This window comes from Thalassophryne amazonica, chromosome 1, assembly GCF_902500255.1.
Source record: "Thalassophryne amazonica chromosome 1, fThaAma1.1, whole genome shotgun sequence".
Taxonomy (NCBI): Eukaryota; Metazoa; Chordata; class Actinopteri; order Batrachoidiformes; family Batrachoididae; genus Thalassophryne; species Thalassophryne amazonica.
Window position 1 is genome coordinate 22,983,998 of NC_047103.1, and position 17,232 is coordinate 23,001,229.

General features: G+C 40.4%; 1 protein-coding gene across 1 annotated transcript in view; it reads right to left on the bottom strand.

The window, feature by feature from the left end:
• Nucleotides 1–17,232, bottom strand: part of slc4a2b (solute carrier family 4 member 2b) — a 133,788-nt gene that overhangs the window by 19,128 nt on the left and 97,428 nt on the right. The window contains exons 8-13 of the mRNA XM_034167135.1: nucleotides 9,630–9,766; nucleotides 2,983–3,163; nucleotides 2,762–2,897; nucleotides 583–784; nucleotides 362–467; nucleotides 79–263 (exon numbers count right to left, since the gene is read on the bottom strand). Of these exons, the coding sequence (XP_034023026.1) occupies nucleotides 79–263; nucleotides 362–467; nucleotides 583–784; nucleotides 2,762–2,897; nucleotides 2,983–3,163; nucleotides 9,630–9,766 (947 nt within the window). The remainder of the gene's footprint in view (nucleotides 1–78; nucleotides 264–361; nucleotides 468–582; nucleotides 785–2,761; nucleotides 2,898–2,982; nucleotides 3,164–9,629; nucleotides 9,767–17,232) is intronic.

The window sequence follows — 17,232 nt, forward strand, 5'->3', positions numbered from 1 at the left end:
TGAAACATTCGCCATATATCAAAATGGCTGCTTTGTTTAAAATAAATAACTAAGAAAGAAAACATTGGTAGCACTGACCTTGTCAGACATTAGTGTGGAGATAGACCGTCCTATTTGGTGGTAGTCCATGCTGGTGGTGGGGGGTCCCAGTAGAACAAACAAGAACCTGACAGGAACGGGGACCTCTAGGACTGACTCAAGTTCCACTGCCTCCTGCAGTCGCACAAATGCCATAGTGGGCTGCTCCAGGAAACCCACACTACCTGCAACACCAAAGACCTTCAAGTATAACCTGGAAGAACTGAAGCTGGTTCAGGGTATTTTGTGTTGTAGTTTGAAATAAGTGTAGTAGATAACTAACCCACAAGGACAACTGTGGCCTCAGCGTTCTCTGGAATCTTCTCCAGTAGCTTCATCTCATGTTTAGATTTGGACCGATGAATGCCACCTGTCACCATGAGTGGGTCCTGGTGGAAACAGAAGCACTTATCTGGATAATACAGAACACTTGCAAATTGTGATCTCCTGTTAAACATCCTCAAACAAACAAGGGAAGAGATTCTACTTCAGATCATGCCGTACTTGTAGCTCGTCCTTCTCCATGTCGATACGCGTGTCTGCTTCTTTTGCAGAGTTGATGGTGCCCATGAGGGGGTCAGTGAGAGACCGCTCTGGCAGGTGGGCGTGGTTAGTGCTGTAGTGGTGTGTTATCAGACCACCGAGGCTGGTGGCTGAGAGGTTCCTGGGGAAAGAGGTAGTGTGCTCCTTCCCATCGCTCGGGTGACTAGGGTGAGCAGTGACAGGTACAAATAGGGAGAGTATGAGGAACCAAGCCAGTGACACATACACATACATATATATATATATATACATACATATATACATACATACATATACATATATACATACATACATATATACATATATACATATATACATACATACATACATACATATATACATATATATATACATATATACATACATATATACATACATATATATATACATATATACATATATATATACATATATATATATCTCACACACACAGTGGTGGGCACAGCTAACCAAAAAGTTAGCTTCAACAACAGCTAATCAGCTAACTGAAAAGTTATCTTTTATAAAGCTAAACCGATAAACCACCCAAACATTTATCAGAAGCTACAGCTAATCGATAAGTGAAAAGTTTTACTATTGCTTCCAATACACTTGCAACTACTAACAAGCTGATTTTGAGTTTTAACACCACGGTCGCTTCTGGTGCAGTCACTTGCCAGTTCCGGATCATTGCTGTAGTATTTGCGCCGCCGTTTCTCGTAATCAGCGCGAATAAGCTAATACTTGGTACTAATGGAAAGACTGATTGTTTTGTCTACAAATGACCACAAGCTCGACCGGATCCAGCCATCTTTGTGATCAGCAGAGGAATCAAAACATCCGGTCTCCGTGGTGTGCGCGTGTTTTCTGACTCACTCATTCCTGCAAGTGTAAAAGTGACGATCTCTGTTACGTAGCAAAGGTGAGTTAGTCATTCAGTGTCATTGGTTCTAGAGTGGGAAAATACTTACTTACTTGGGTAGAAAATGTCAGTGTGTTATGTCTTGCTGTTTAATTGCTGCACACATTTATCTCTGACAAGAAAATTTGCCGGTTGTGGATCTCTGAAGCAGCAGCCTCGTGTCAGTACTTGTAAGCCATGTGTACTTTGGGGGTCACCTCAACATCACAAATGGGCATGAATGTGGGGGCTTTTACTTTCTAATTCGGGAGAAATCTCACCTCCACACATTTAAAACCCTCCTTTGGTCTCCATCTCTAACAATATAAGGTGCAAAATGATAGCAAGTTGGGGAATCCTGTGCCATCCTGACCCACTTCATTGAGTTAAAAGCTTAGGGGGAGATGTCAAAATGTAAGAATGCTTATTACCACAGATTTTATCTTCATTTTTTATTTAAAAACACTTCATTTTTTGCTCGTAAAAACGTATAACAGATGCATTTCTTCTGTCGTGAATATACAGATATTACCCATAATGCACCTGGACACAGCATGTCCACACTCAAACCTTCAAAATTACTGCATTACTTTAAAACTAAAACATATATCTGATATTTTCATTTCATAAAACTTACAGATGTGACGTTAATTTAAATACTTGTCCAAAATTAGTTTGTTTAAAATTTTAAGCATAAGTTAAAGCTGTAAGCCTCTGGATGACTTGGGTGATATTGCCAGCGTATCAGTATAGGGTCAAAAGAAATTATCTTTTTTCTTTTCTGTGACCAGTTCTCTTTTGCCTGCAGAGGACAGAAGTGCACATCTAATACAAAACATTTAACAAGTAGATACTCAACTGATTTTAGACTTCATAAATGTAACTGTTAAGCCTTTGTTCACCACGCCTGCAAAAATATGTTAGCAGTCTAACGTTTATCAGAAGATAATTAGTCCGCTGATGGTTTTCAAAGTTATCTGAAAAGCTAATCGGATCATGAAAACATAAGCTTTGATAATTAGTGGTTAGAGGATTAGCGGAACTGTGCCCACCACTGCCTATCAGCCACCATAGTTTAGCCAGATCACCTTTCCTACTACAGCTAATTGATGCAATTTGAAAATACAATTTTTTCCAAAAGTATTAAGATGTTGTCAAAAGTTATTTTCACACACAAGACTCTTAAAAAAGACTAACGTTCTCCATCCTGACCGGCCTTCCCTTAACAACCTACACCACATGTGTGTTTCTTCCAGACACCTGTGTTTCAGCAGCAGAGCTCTCAGGACATTGCCACGGTCCTCAGCTTTAATCTGATCAGAGATGATCATTTGCTCCACCACCTGGTGGGCAATGCCAGGCAAGGTCTTCTGGTTCAGGTCCAACAACACAGCACCTGCAGACACGCATCCACAATCATTCATCTTGAGGAAAGAGCTTCACAGTTGGGAAACATGACCTTGCATCTTCTACTACGTTACCATGGGAGATGGTCTTTCGGAGTTCAAGCAAACTGCGGAAAGAGAGCGATGCCACGTGAGGCTTTCCCCAGCGGTCCGTCTCCTCCTCCACATCCTCCTCAAATTTGATCCAGCGGGCCGTCTCCTTCCACTGCATTCCCTGATTCTTGTCCATAGTTAGCTCATTCAGCTCCACAAACACCTGGCACAGACAGAACAGGAGGTCAGACTCAGATCATCCACGCCAACTTGACCCAAAATGGCACCCAGGCAGAGTTTGTGCCAAACAACTCTAGCAGCAAAGAAGCACTTGAACTCATCAGCGAGTACGTTGAAACTTGACTGTGTTTGTGACTTCAGTGACTGCATGTCTGTGTTGGAAAGCCAGAAACCAAGTGAGTCCTTCAAATCACTCTGTGCATGAAAGTCAAATTTTATTCAGGGGAATTTACTGAATTAATCACAGTTTAAAAGAAAAACCACAAACATGCTGATATTTTAACTGACAGCTACCGTGTCTTGTCAGACACCTGCAGCCTCAGAAAACAGCAGCTGATAAAAGGATATTTAATGCAACACCATGCTGGTCAGTTATAACCCCCCACCCGTCACTCACCTCCCATGAAACTAGCTAAAGTCAAGAAACCAAACAGGCACTCAGTGAGCACGCCTCCGCCAAGGTCAACAACACCCCACTGAAGAATCTCAAATGTCCAATTTCTATCTCTTTACCTGCATGTAGCACAGATTTAGAAGTTTATATTCCAGATACAAATTTTACTAGTCACTCCAATTTACTAATCACTTTTTAAAAATCTGGGCAAAAACATTGGCAGAGGTTATTCCTTCAGTGTGCATGCCTGTGAAAACACGCTCACACCGGCCAAACCTATAGTCGGCCGGCCAGCCTCACCTCTTGGTACTGCTCCATTTGGCTGGAGGGGAAGTGCAGCCCCATGCCCCGTGTCCGTGAGGCAGAGCGGAGCAGAACCACCGATGGTGACTAGAGCAGGGAAACGGTGCAGGAACGGATTCAAACAGTGACACATACCTTCACACTCACATACTTGACAGGGTGCTGTTGGTTAACCCATCTGCTAGGGACTTCTCTCTGTGCATGAGAACATGTGTGAGTGTGTGTGTGTGTGTATATACACTACTGCGTTAATAAAACATAGGGCTCTTTCTCTCAGCAGCTCCTAATGTCTGGTTACAGAACCATCTCTCCCTCACACATTTTCCTTTTCTTCTGTAAGAACTCATTTATTTTTTATTGCACCGCTGCCCCCAGTCTCACTCACAAAATGACAAAGTTCGATTTTCTCCAAATTGATGGACTTTTCCACAATTCTTCTCAAATTCTAACAGGTTTATGATTTAGTGCCATCTAGTGGTGAAATCGCAGATTGCATTATGCCATGGCGAGTCACAATTGTGTTTCCTTATGTTTTTCTTCTTTGGCAACATGGATTCTTTAGTCTGGCTGTGTTGCAAAATGCAGATGGGGGAGTATGTATGTCATGTTTGGGAAACTATATCAACATGAGTGCCTCCATGAGGGGGCAGCGGTGAACACCTCATTATAAACTTACAAACACACTGATTCATTGTTGCAGATAATTATTTACTAATGAGTAGATATTTATGAATGATATATTCTATTACTGGTTATAAACACCCTAAATCCTACACACTAGAGCTTTAAAGGCCTAATTCGCAATTTGTTTGTCCTTATAAATACTTGTTTGAAAAAGTAGTCACTTAAAAAACAGGTTTGTGGTTTATTTACACAATAATTAAAAGATGATATTACGACATCATGTCCTCAAGTACAAAAAATTATTTAAAGTAACAAACCGTTACTTTTCCAACCATTTGGATTTTGACATGTCACAGGACGAACACAAGAGCAATCACTGAATATTAACTTCAGTTCAGTTGTATTAATTGGTAACACGTGAAGTAAACGTGTGATGCTAAAGCCTAAAAAAATTGGGTGACTGTGTATGAAGCCACCAAGAAACCCCTGACAACTTAAAAACAATGCTGCAGTGGCTGCGATAGGAGAGAATTGTTGCCAGGGCAATAACAGGCGAGTTGGTCAAGTCAAATGTCCATTTAACAAAGACCAATAGATTGAGTACTTTCCGGTACACCTGTAGTGTTTCACCTATAACTATACAGGCGGAACAAGAGCTCTTGCCAGGCCAGAAATATTTATTTTAAATAACGCCAATGAAAAACAAACAAAAATGAATAATTCCAAATATCCACTCATTGGGTAATCCGCATTTCAGCACACCTGTATTTTCCCCCTATATGGTCTCGTATCGGATTCTGTTGTGTGAACCAGTGGACTGTTGCACTGCTTGCTGGGTGTAACCCTTAACAGGCATCAATTAAATAGAGCTACATTTCTGTTGAACATGCAAAACTGTAAAAATCTTTGATTCACCCCTTTGAGTCTGGTCTGCTTGAGGTTACTTCCTCAAATCATCAGAGGGAGTTTTTCCTTACCACTGTTGCCTGTGTGCTTGCTCTAGGGGTTGGGAAAGTTAGACCTTACTTCTGTGAAGCGCCTTGAGGCAACTTTGTTGTGATTTGGCGCTATATAAATGAAATAAATTCAAATTCATTAAGTTTTTCCATCCAGGGTTGCAATGGCTTTGATCAAGTAGGACCATTATTAAAGACATACTGTGCGAAACTAGTTTATCTACTTTTAGATTTTATGTGTTTGAGGTGTAATGTTAAACATCCTCAAAGTCCCACTATTCTATGTGAGTTTTAACAGACAGACTCCTGCTATAAACATTATTTAGGCCTGACATGACTCATTTGAGACTTTTGTGACTCATGTAATAACAACACCCTCTAAATGCTTTGATTTTTACCTCAGATTATTTAAAAAAGAAAAAGATGCCTCCTCTGCCATCCACTCAAAGGCTCAGAATTACTACTCTAGCCCCAAAAAAATCATAAAATAACCCCATAATAAGCAAAAATGTCAAGTGCTACATTACACAGAAATGGCTTCATTGAGATGAAGCTGAGGTGAGGTTAAAATATATGTTTTAGTGCAGCAAAGACACACTCACTCTGCTACTGATGAGCCATTTTTGCAAAGATCATAAGTTACACAGTCTGTTTTTATACAATAAAATGTTTCTGGAATAGTTTTGAATGAAAGTGAAGTTGTTTTTTAAATACAATGCATTAAACCATATATTTTGAATATATAGACCGGATATTCCAAAACAAAATAACCAGCCACATCAGTAAATATCAAGGATGTGGAAAAGACGTCTTCTACTTTCCTTTGATGGTGCCCACCTTTTCTTCTTTTATTATACTCAACAAAAATATAAACGCAACACTTTTGGTTTTGCTCCCATTTTGTATGAGATGAACTCAAAGATCTAAAACTTTTTCCACAAACACAATATCACCATTTCCCTCAAATATTGTTCACAAACCAGTCGAAATCTGTGACAGTGAGCACTTCTCCTTTGCTGAGATAATCCATCCCACCTCACAGGTGTGCCATATAAAGATGCTGATTAGACACCATGATTAGTGCACAGGTGTGCCTTAGACTGCCCACAATAAAAGGCCCCTCTGAAAGGTGCAGTTTTGTTTTATTGGGGGGGGGATACCAGTCAGTATCTGGTGTGACCACCATTTGCCTCATGCAGTGCAACACATCTCCTTCGCATCATCTGTGAAGAGAACACCTCTCCAACGTGCCAAACACCAGCGAATGTGAGCATTTGCCCACTCAAGTCGGTTACGACGACGAACTGGAGTCAGGTCGAGACCCCGATGAGAACGACAAGCATGCAGATGAGCTTCCCTGAGACGGTTTCTGACAGTTTGTGCAGAAATTCTTTGGTTATGCAAACCGATTGTTTCAGCAGCTGTCCGAGTGGCTGGTCTCAGACGATCTTGGAGGTGAACATGCTGGATGTGGAGGTCCTGGGCTGGTGTGGTTACACGTGGTCTGCGGTTGTGAGGCTGGTTGGATGTACTGCCAAATTCTCTGAAACGACTTTGGAGACGGCTTATGGTAGAGACATGAACATTCAATACACGAGCAACAGCTCTGGTTGACATTCCTGCTGTCAGCATGCCAACTGCACGCTCCATCAAATCTTGCGACATCTGTGGCATTGTGCTGTGTGATAAAACTGCACCTTTCAGAGTGGCCTTTTATTGTGGGCAGTCTAAGGCACACCTGTGCACTAATCATGGTGTCTGATCAGCATCTTGATATGGCACACCTGTGAGGTGGGATGGATTATCTCAGCAAAGGAGAAGTGCTCACTATCACAGATTTAGACTGGTTTGTGAACAATATTTGAGAGAAATGGTGATATTGTGTATGTGGAAAAAGTTTTAGATCTTTGAGTTCATCTCATACAAAATGGGAGCAAAACCAAAAGTGTTGCGTTTATATTTTTGTTGAGCACACACACACACACACACTGCAACTGCATCATTGTTCTCCTTCACTTGATTCTGTGTCTCAGCAGCTGCATTCTCTCCTGTTTGGCAAGACATGATTGCTGTAATTTCTTCATTACAATCCGGTCACTCTTGGAGTTTTGCTTCCCGTGCATACACACAAACAAGTCTACCCACATAAAAAAAGAGGAAACATGTCTGTTGAGACATTAAAAATGCACAGACAGATAATAGCGTGCAGGGGCGTCGGACTGGGGGGTAAAGGGTACTATGTACCCAGGGCCCAGAGCATGGGGAGGCCCACAAAAAACTGGCATTAAATACATTTTTGTGTTGCATGTTATTAATGTCCATACATTTCATGTTGTAAAAGAATATAATTTGAATGAATGTATGAATGTTGCAAAACATAATTCTGCTCTAACAATAATATTGAAAGATCTATGAGGGCCCTTCCCACCCCTGCACAGTTGTATAATGGTTTAGTCCAGGCGCACAGGTGGCACTCTGCCGCCCCCCCACACACACACACACATATCCCAAACGGGATCTGACAGAAAGAGGAGGTGTTTAGTAGATTTAATCAATTATTAAGATAGCTGTCAATTAATTTAGTCATCGATTAGTTGTTAAATAACTTTGTTTTCCCGCAAATGTTTCATTTCTTCCATATCAATCAACCGTTTCTGCAACGCGGTTTTGCTTTGAACCTTGAACCAATCGAAGCAGTGATTCGCAGATCGAAGCAGTGCTTTGTTGAGCACTTGTTTTATTTTGCTTTATCTTAATTTTCCCCCACTAAAACCCCAAAAAGCATATGTCTGTGAGTAATATTTACCTTTTTATGTTAATCTGACCTATGTCAGCACATTTGTTTTCTGTATAATAATGCATGGCTCAGCATTTCTTGTCATAAAAGAGACAAATGTATTACAAATTGTAATATTTTTTAATTTATTTTTTATTTATATATTAGTAATAATAGCAACAATAATAGTAATAATAACCAGTAATGCTACAATCCTGTTTTAGAGAAAGAAACAAAAGAACCTGATTAAACACAACAGAAAAGACAAATCCAACTAACAATGAACATAAATAAATAAATAAATATAGAAATAAATGACGCTTAAACTTCCACTTCACCCCTGTTTTATATGTTTAATGACAATTTGTTTCGGTCAAACCACATCTAAGCTGTGTTTTTACGCAAGAAAATATAAAATGCAGTTAACTGCATATTTGTCTTTTTTTCATGAAAATATGTTTTTAAAGATCACATATTACACTTTAGTCAGGCCTTTAAAATAGTTTTGTGGACTCTTGTTGTAATAAGTTGTCAGTGGTTGAGACAGTTGCTGTAGGCATCTAAAAATGCTCATAATCAAGTGAAACCTGATAGAAATCTCTTTGTGGTGTGTCGGTGATGTATGTATGTGCAAAATAAAACAAAACACTACTTCAGGTATGTTTTTGACTAGAATATAACATAACTTTGTTACAAGCTCAAACGATGTTGCGTAATAAAGGCCTTTTAATAATAACTTGCTTAAAGAAATAATGGCAAAATTCACATGTAAGTAAAAAAAAACCCCAAAACGATTAATCGAAAAAATAATCGACCAATGAATTGATTACTAAAATAATCGTTAGTTGCAGCCCTAGTGTTTAGGCTGAAATAAAATGTCTTTCCTAAAAAAAAAAAATCAAAGTACAGATTTCAAAAAAGAAGAGAAAAAAAGGACAGGGAAAGAAAACTAAATGAGGGAAAGCAGCTACTAACCAAATTCTTTAAAAAGAGAGGTGAGCTTGAAAGCTAGCTATATTGAGTTGGGGGTCTGGGGGACCAAATTGCACCCCGAACTCAATATTGCTCCCCCAACTTTAAAAAGGGTTCTGACTCCCAGGTGTGATCTAAGGTATACATGATTTAGACCTCCCTTACCAAAAAGTAGTACATGCAAGTATGTTTCAAGTATACTTCCAGTTTACTTTTTATATACTTATCAGTACTATTTATTGGTAAGGGCTGGTTTGACTACGCATTAGAAATTTGGTGTTTGCGTTAATAAACAAGAACATAGTGAAATTACTAAAACTTCTTTAATGAAGCTGCAAATGATTATTTTCGTTATCAATTACTATCTGTGAAAACACCCAGTCATAACAGCTGAGGGTGTATGAGCCTCGACGTCGCGTCTCACCTCATGTGGCGTGCGATCTTGCTTACGGCTGCGGGCACTTGGCTCTTTACTGTCCTTGTTGCCATGAGCCACTTGTCCCTTGGTGCTCTTTCGGACCAGGTGTCTTCGCACACCGGGAACATCCTCAAAACGATGGCCTGATTGGCAAGAGACAGGATAGATGTACTGATGAATGCATGATCGAAAAATGCTTTGAACTTAATGTCTTGCAGCCTGTCAACAACAAGGGGTGTGGCCGGGGGGCTGAGAGTGACAAAACTGCTATTCAGGCCCGAGCACAGCGGTTATGTCAAAAACTTCACAGTGTGTTATTGTTTGCTTCTGCAGCCCTCGGCTCACATGGCTTGACCCTGAGAAATCTCAGCCCACCAGGCCGCTCAGCTTTTGTTCCTGTGGTCCCACTGCAGGGAGTAAAGTTACCCACGCTGGCACCGCATCATGCGCACAAAGTGGCACCAGCACACCAAGCAGAAATGATCCAAACAGGTGCGTCAGCTCGACAGGATAAAAACCTCTGCTGCCACCTTTGATTTGAGTCCAGAAGTTTATAAAGTTCAATTAAACATACTTCACATGACTGAGACGTCTGATCAGAAATATAATATAAAATATAATAATAACGCAGAAAGTCACTTTAAGAATCTTATCTTCATATGCCAAGTAACACACTGTAAAGTTTTTAAGATCCTTCATCAAGTCTGAGTCCTTTCAGAGATCAGACACGAAACAAAACCATTTTCATCCAACGTTGAGAGATTTTGCTGTTTGGCAGCTATCCTACATACGATCTGAAATACACATTCACCTTATTGCTCATCATGCTGGGGTTTTTTTTTTTTGGTACTTGGAAAAATCCCCTGTCTTGTATCTCCATGATGCAAAACTGAAGGCTGAGGCAGATCGAGCAATTACAAGAGATTTTGGGTGGGCGTCATAGAATTCGGGCTGGCACGGCTGCTGTAACCTCGTGCTGCACAAATTCTGCTACTTGTAAAAGTGGGAAAGTCGAATATAAAGTCTCCACTATCTGAACGTCTTTACTTCACGTCTAGTCTTCACTATGTATCTAATCTAGCTCTTAGCCGGTTTAGCATGGCGGCTTCTCCTGTCTCTCCCGCACTTCTCTGCTCTGGGTGTGAAATGTTTAGTTATTCCTCGGCCTCCTTTAGCAGTAATGGTACTTGTAATAAGTGTAGCTTATTCGTAGCTTTGGAGGCCAGGCTGGGCGAATTGGAGACTCGGCTCCGCACCTTGGAAAATCCTACAGCTAGCCAGGCCCCTGTAGTCGGTGCGGACCAAGGTAGCTTAGCTTAGCTTAGCCCCCAGCGGATCCCGAGCAGCCGGGAAAGCAGGACGGCTGGGTGACTGTGAGGAGGAAGCGTAGCCCTAAACAGAAGCCCCCTGTACACCACCAACCCGTTCACATTTCTAACCATTTTTCCCCACTCGGCGACACACCCTCCGAGGAACAAACTCTGGTTATTGGTGACTCTGTTTTGAGAAATGTGAAGTTAGCGACACCAGCAACCATAGTCAATTGTCTTCCAGGGGCCAGAGCAGGTGACATTGAAGGAAATTTGAAACTGCTGGCTAAGGCTAAGCGTAAATTTGGTAAGATTGTAATTCACGTCGGCAGTAATGACACCCGGTTACGCCAATCGGAGGTCACTAAAATTAACATTGAATCGGTGTGTAACTTTGCAAAAACAATGTTGGACTCTGTAGTTTTCTATGGGCCCCTCCCCAATCGGACCGGGAGTGACATGTTTAGCCGCATGTTCTCCTTGAATTGCTGGCTGTCTGAGTGGTGTCCAAAAAATGAGGTGGGCTTCATAGATAATTGGCAAAGCTTCTGGGGAACACCTGGTCTTGTTAGGAGAGACGGCATCCATCCTACTTTGGATGGAGCAGCTCTCATTTCTAGAAATCTGGCCAATTTTATTAAACCCTCCAAACCGTGACTATCCAAGGTTGGGACCAGGAAGAAGAGTTGTAGTCTTACACACCTCTCTGCAGCTTCTCTCCCCCTGCCATCCCCCCAATACCCCATCCTCGTAGAGACGGTGCCTGCTCCCAGACCACCAACAACCAGTAAAAATCTATTTAAGCATAAAAATTCAAAAAGAAAAAATTATATAGCACCTTCAACTGCACCACAGACTAAAACAGTTAAATGTGGTCTATTAAACATTAGGTCTCTCTCTTCTAAGTCCCTGTTAGTAAATGATATAATAATTGATCAACATATTGATTTATTCTGCCTTACAGAAACCTGGTTACAGCAGGATGAATATGTTAGTTTAAATGAGTCAACACCCCCGAGTCACACTAACTAAGAATGCTCGTAGCACGGGCCGAGGCGGAGGATTAGCAGCAATCTTCCACTCCAGCTTATTAATTAATCAAAAACCCAGACAGAATAAAATACCGCGGAGACGGACAGGATGGTGCCGCTTACGGCTCCACTTAAACGAACTGTTACGTGAGTCATTCCGATTTCGTTTTTAAACACAATTATACTCAGGTTCATATGGTTCACTGCTGAAGCAAAGCAAAACATTTTTGGGTTTTTCATGCGTTTTCTTTTTCTCACAGTTTAAAATTATATTCTACACAGGTATTTTACGTTTCTAATCTTTTACCTCTTCTGGACTGGAAATATTATTGAGGATGTTTATGTAGTAAACAGCTGAAGAACTGTTTAGGCCACTAAAGATGTATGATAGACATTCAGCATGTTAATGCAAGTGTCAAACACTGGTATTCCAGTGATTCCTATTTGAATTTATGCTCTAAATGCTGACTTGCGGGTGTTGAATTTTTTATTTTATTTTATTTATTTATTTTTGTCCTTTATATACTGAATCATAAGGAGTGATGGGTGTTTTCTATCTTAGTGGGGCTATTTTATTTATTGTTTTTGAAAGTCTGGCTCTTTGTATAAACTTATCTTTCCCTGGTGCTGTAAATGATCATATGAATATATTGGGGGGGGGGGGGGGGGGAGACTGCGGAGGCCGGGTCGGGACCTCAGGTGTTTCACGGACGTACTATTTCGTGTCTTGTTTTTGGGGATAAAGGAGCAATCCTGTTGTTTTTTTTGTTTGTTTGTTTGTTTTTTTCTCTCTCTGTTTTTGGCCTTTTTCTTTTATGTGTACATTACAGTCACAATGATATCAAGTTGCTGTCACATGATTACATCTTCATGGGTTGGTTTTTCAAAGTTCAATATGAGGGCTGAGAGTAAAATAATAGATTTTAGGATGGTTCATACACTTAAATTTATTTCTTGGAATGTTAAGGGGGCCAATCTTGCTATAAAAAAGAAACTTCTCCTGTACCTTAAACAAAAAAAGGTAGATGTCTGTTTTTTTTTTTTTACAAGAAACTCATCTAGATAATGAGGAGTCAACAAAACTGCAGAGGGATTGGGTCAACAAAGTATTTTATAGTGCCTACTCATCTAGCCAAAGGGGTGTCTGTATCCTATTACGTAAAGGTGTAAATATCACTATTCACAAACAACTCTCGGACAGGGAGGGCAGGTGGGTAGCAGTAAGTGCAGATATGTTTGGTAGCAGATGCTCTTTTATTAATATATATGCACCAAACACAGACTCTCCTGATTTTTTTGCTAATATTTGTAATGTGGCTAAACAATTGGGGGATACTTACATAATTATTGGGGGGGACTTTAACCAGATAAGAAACCAAGCCCTAGATAAATCAAAAGCTACCAGGGTGGGATTAGTACATAAATCACAACTAGCCATAGATGTTCTGGAAGACGAGTTGGGCTTAACCGATATTTGGAGAACTCTACACCCCCGCGAAAGGGAATATACTTTTTATTCAAATCCACACTCTTCATATTCTAGAATAGATTATTTCCTATTATCAAAACAGTTAGTTAGTGCAGTTGTCTCTACTTCAATTGGAAATATTGTACTTTCAGACCATGCACCAGTTGAGGTGGTGTTGGGTTTTAAAACGGAAAACGAAACCCCCGAGGTTGGTGGAGACTTAATACCTCTTTGCTCAAAAGTGAAGAATCGTGCAACTTTATCAAGAAGGAAATCATTGAGTACTGGGAATTTAACGAAGGCTCAGCTTCCAATAGTGGACTAGAATGGGATGCATTTAAGGCCTGTTTGAGGGGCCGCTTAATACAACATAGTTCTTATATGAAAAAACAAGCCACTGTCTGATTACTTGAATTGGAAAAAGAAATTAAGGATCTGGAAAAAGTGTATGCATCCCAACTAGACCCAACAATCTTTACCCAGTTGAATAAATTGAAAATTGAACTAAACTCTATACTGCAAAAAAAAAAGGCTGAATTCTCGTTATTCCAATGTAGACAAAAGTATTACGAACAAGGAGAAGCTGCAGGGAGATTTTTAGCCCAAAGAGTAAAACAGCGACATAATCGTACTTTAATAACCTCGGTGGAGAATGAAAATGGGACAATAGTGACAGGCAGAGGAGAAATTAATGAAGTATTTAAGGTATTCTATCAAAAATTGTACACTTCACAGGGTGGGATAGAGCAAAAGGATATAGATATGTTTTTGTCCCAAATGGATCTACCTACCCTATCTGAGGAAGATCAAAAGGAGACTGGGGGAGATGTTACACTGGAAGAGGTTCAGCAAGCTATAAAGAAGATGAGCCCTGGGAAAGCTCCTGGAAATGATGGGCTGCCAATAGATTTTTATAAAGAATTTGTGGACCTACTAGCACCAAGGCTAGTGATAGTTTTTCGAGTTGAAATTAAGAGGGGTAATATGCCAGAGAGCATGCAATCTACAGTATTAACCTTGATACATAAGAAAGGTAAAAACCCACAACAGTGTGGAAATTATCGCCCAGTGTCTCTTATAAATGTAGATGCTAAAATACTGGCCAAGGTATTAGCCAGGAGGCTAGAGGTACATTTACCCAACCTGATTCATCTGGATCAGGTAGGGTTTATTAGAGGAAGGTCTTCAGCAGATAACGTACGTAGATTACTACACCTAATCTGGCAGGCAAGGAACTACACTGAACCTATAGTGGCTTTCTCTTTAGATGCAGAGAAAGCTTTTGATAGAGTGGACTGGACTTACTTGTTCAGAACACTAAACAGGTTTGGATTAGGTCCCTCCTTTATAAATTTGGTTAGTCTCCTATACTGTAATCCCAAGGCCTCGGTTTTGATGAATGGGAATTTATCCTCCTGTTTCCCTCTATTCCGGGGTACAAGACAGGGCTGTCCCCTGAGCCCTCTACTTTTTGCACTGGCACTGGAACCCATAGCAATGGCCATCAGGAAGAATTCAGTTATTAAGGGTATTTTAGCTGGAAAGTGTGAGCACAAACTATTTCTTTACGCAGATGATATTCTGTTAGTGACTTCAAATCCAGGGACAGCGGTTCCTCAAATTTTGTCTTTAATTGATACTTTCTCTATTCTTTCAGGCTATAAAATAAATTGGGGAAAATCTGAGGCAATGCCACTGTCTAGACCAGGGGTGGGCATCGAGGGCCGAGACACATCAGGTTTTCCATGCAACCATTCACCTCAGCAGGTGGGTTGCTGATGAGCTTCTCCTCTGAACATAAACACCTGGTTGTCAATGAAATCACCTGCTGAGACACCTGATCATTAATGAAATCACCTGCTGAGGTGACTGGTTGCACGGAAAACCTGCAGTGTCTCGGCCCTTTATGGCACATGATTGCCCACCCCTGGTCTAGACTATGCCCACCAAGTATTAGACAGAATTGGCAGTTTAACTGGCTCCCTTCAGATTTGGTGTACTTGGGGATAAAACTCACGCCAGGTTTAAAAGATATTATGACAGAAAATTTATTTCCCACCCTGATGAAAATTGAGAACACTCTACAGAATTGGGCTAAATTAGGATCATCTCTGCTGGGTAGAATAAATGTCCTGAAAATGATGATTATCCCACAAATTAACTATATTTTGCACTTGCTACCCATAAGTCTCCCATCCCCGTTACTTAAAAAAATTCAACGTAACAGTAAATTTTTTTTTATGGGGAGGCAAAAGACCTGGTTTAAACAGAAATAAGATGAATGCTGCAATTGAAGATGGAGGTCTCAATCTTCCAAGAATGGATTGGTATCATTATGCCTTCTCTCTCAACCAGTTGGCTAAAATAGACAACACAGAAGCCCAAGCCCCTGGCTGGGTTCTGATTGAAAAGGAACTGACGGAGCCTATTCCATTGCAAGCTTTTATCTCTCAAACTGGATGTGAAAGTCCGTCTGGTAATCCGTTACTGTTATTTGCCAAAGAAACTTGGCAAAGATCACATGATATTATTGGCTCTGACCCCCTTTTTTACTAAACAGTCACCCCTTTGGCATAATAAGCAGTTGAAAGTAGGGAAAAAAACTTTGTATTGGAAATCATGGGCTATAACAGGGATTATATATGTTGGAGATGTTTTTGAGGGTGACAACTTAATGTCCTTTCAACAATTGGCTAGTAAATGCAAACTCCCCAAACAGGATTTTTGGAAGTATTTGCAGTTACAAAGCTGTATACTGCAACAAAAATAAAAACTTCCACTAGTTACTCAATCCGAGTTACAAAAAATAATGCAGATTAACCGGGGGGTTAAAGGTGGGGCATCTAAATATTATAGTCTCATGAGAAAATCTCTTCCACCCAAACTTGAGGCTCTTAAGAGGGCATGGGAGAAGGATTTAGGGGGTGAGATCGTTGGGGAGAAGTGGGAAGAAATTACTACGTCTTGGCATAAGATATCAAGAGAGACACAGACTCGCTTAATTATGTACAAAATTATACATAGAATGTATTGGACCCCCAGTAAGATGGCAAGGTTAAAGCTCTGTGACTCTGAGTTATGCTGGAGATGTGAGAGGTGGGAGGGAACACTTGTACATATGCTGTATGAGTGTGAAATGACACAGAACCTTTGGAAAAAGATAATATTAGTTATCAACAAAGTTCTGGAGATAGATATGCCTCAGGGCCCCGCCTTGTGTATTTTAGGTTTGATAACAAGTGAAATGAGGTTATCCGGTCAACAGAAACTATGGTGTAAATTGGCCCTTGTGACAGGTTGTAGGATCATCCTTACACACTGGAAATCAAAAAATGTTATTCCAATCAATGAATGGTTAGAAGAAATGACCAAAATGGCCAACTATGAACAGTTGACTTTTAGACTGAATGACCAAGAGGAGGTGTTTTTGAAATTATGGGGCCCCTATCTGAACCACTTACAAAATGGGTGATAGGTGAAATGTAGTAGTTTGATTGTCATGTGAAGGATGAAATACTCAGACTGTAAAAGATCTTGGCTGTGAAGTGGAGGGGAGAGGTGACTGTGGGAGGAGAGCGGAAGAGTTGGAGAACATTAACCTGGGACTCGTGGTATATATATCTCTCCTGCCACCCACTCAACCCCACCCCCCTTTTTTTCTCCCCTTTTTCTTGTTGTTAACAATTTACTGTAGCTGTAGTGGGTTTGTTCTTGTCCCACTGTGTGTGTGTGTTGGTTGTGTTGGTTTTACTGTTTTAAAGTTCATAAAGCAATAAAAAGTGAATTACAAAAAAAACAAG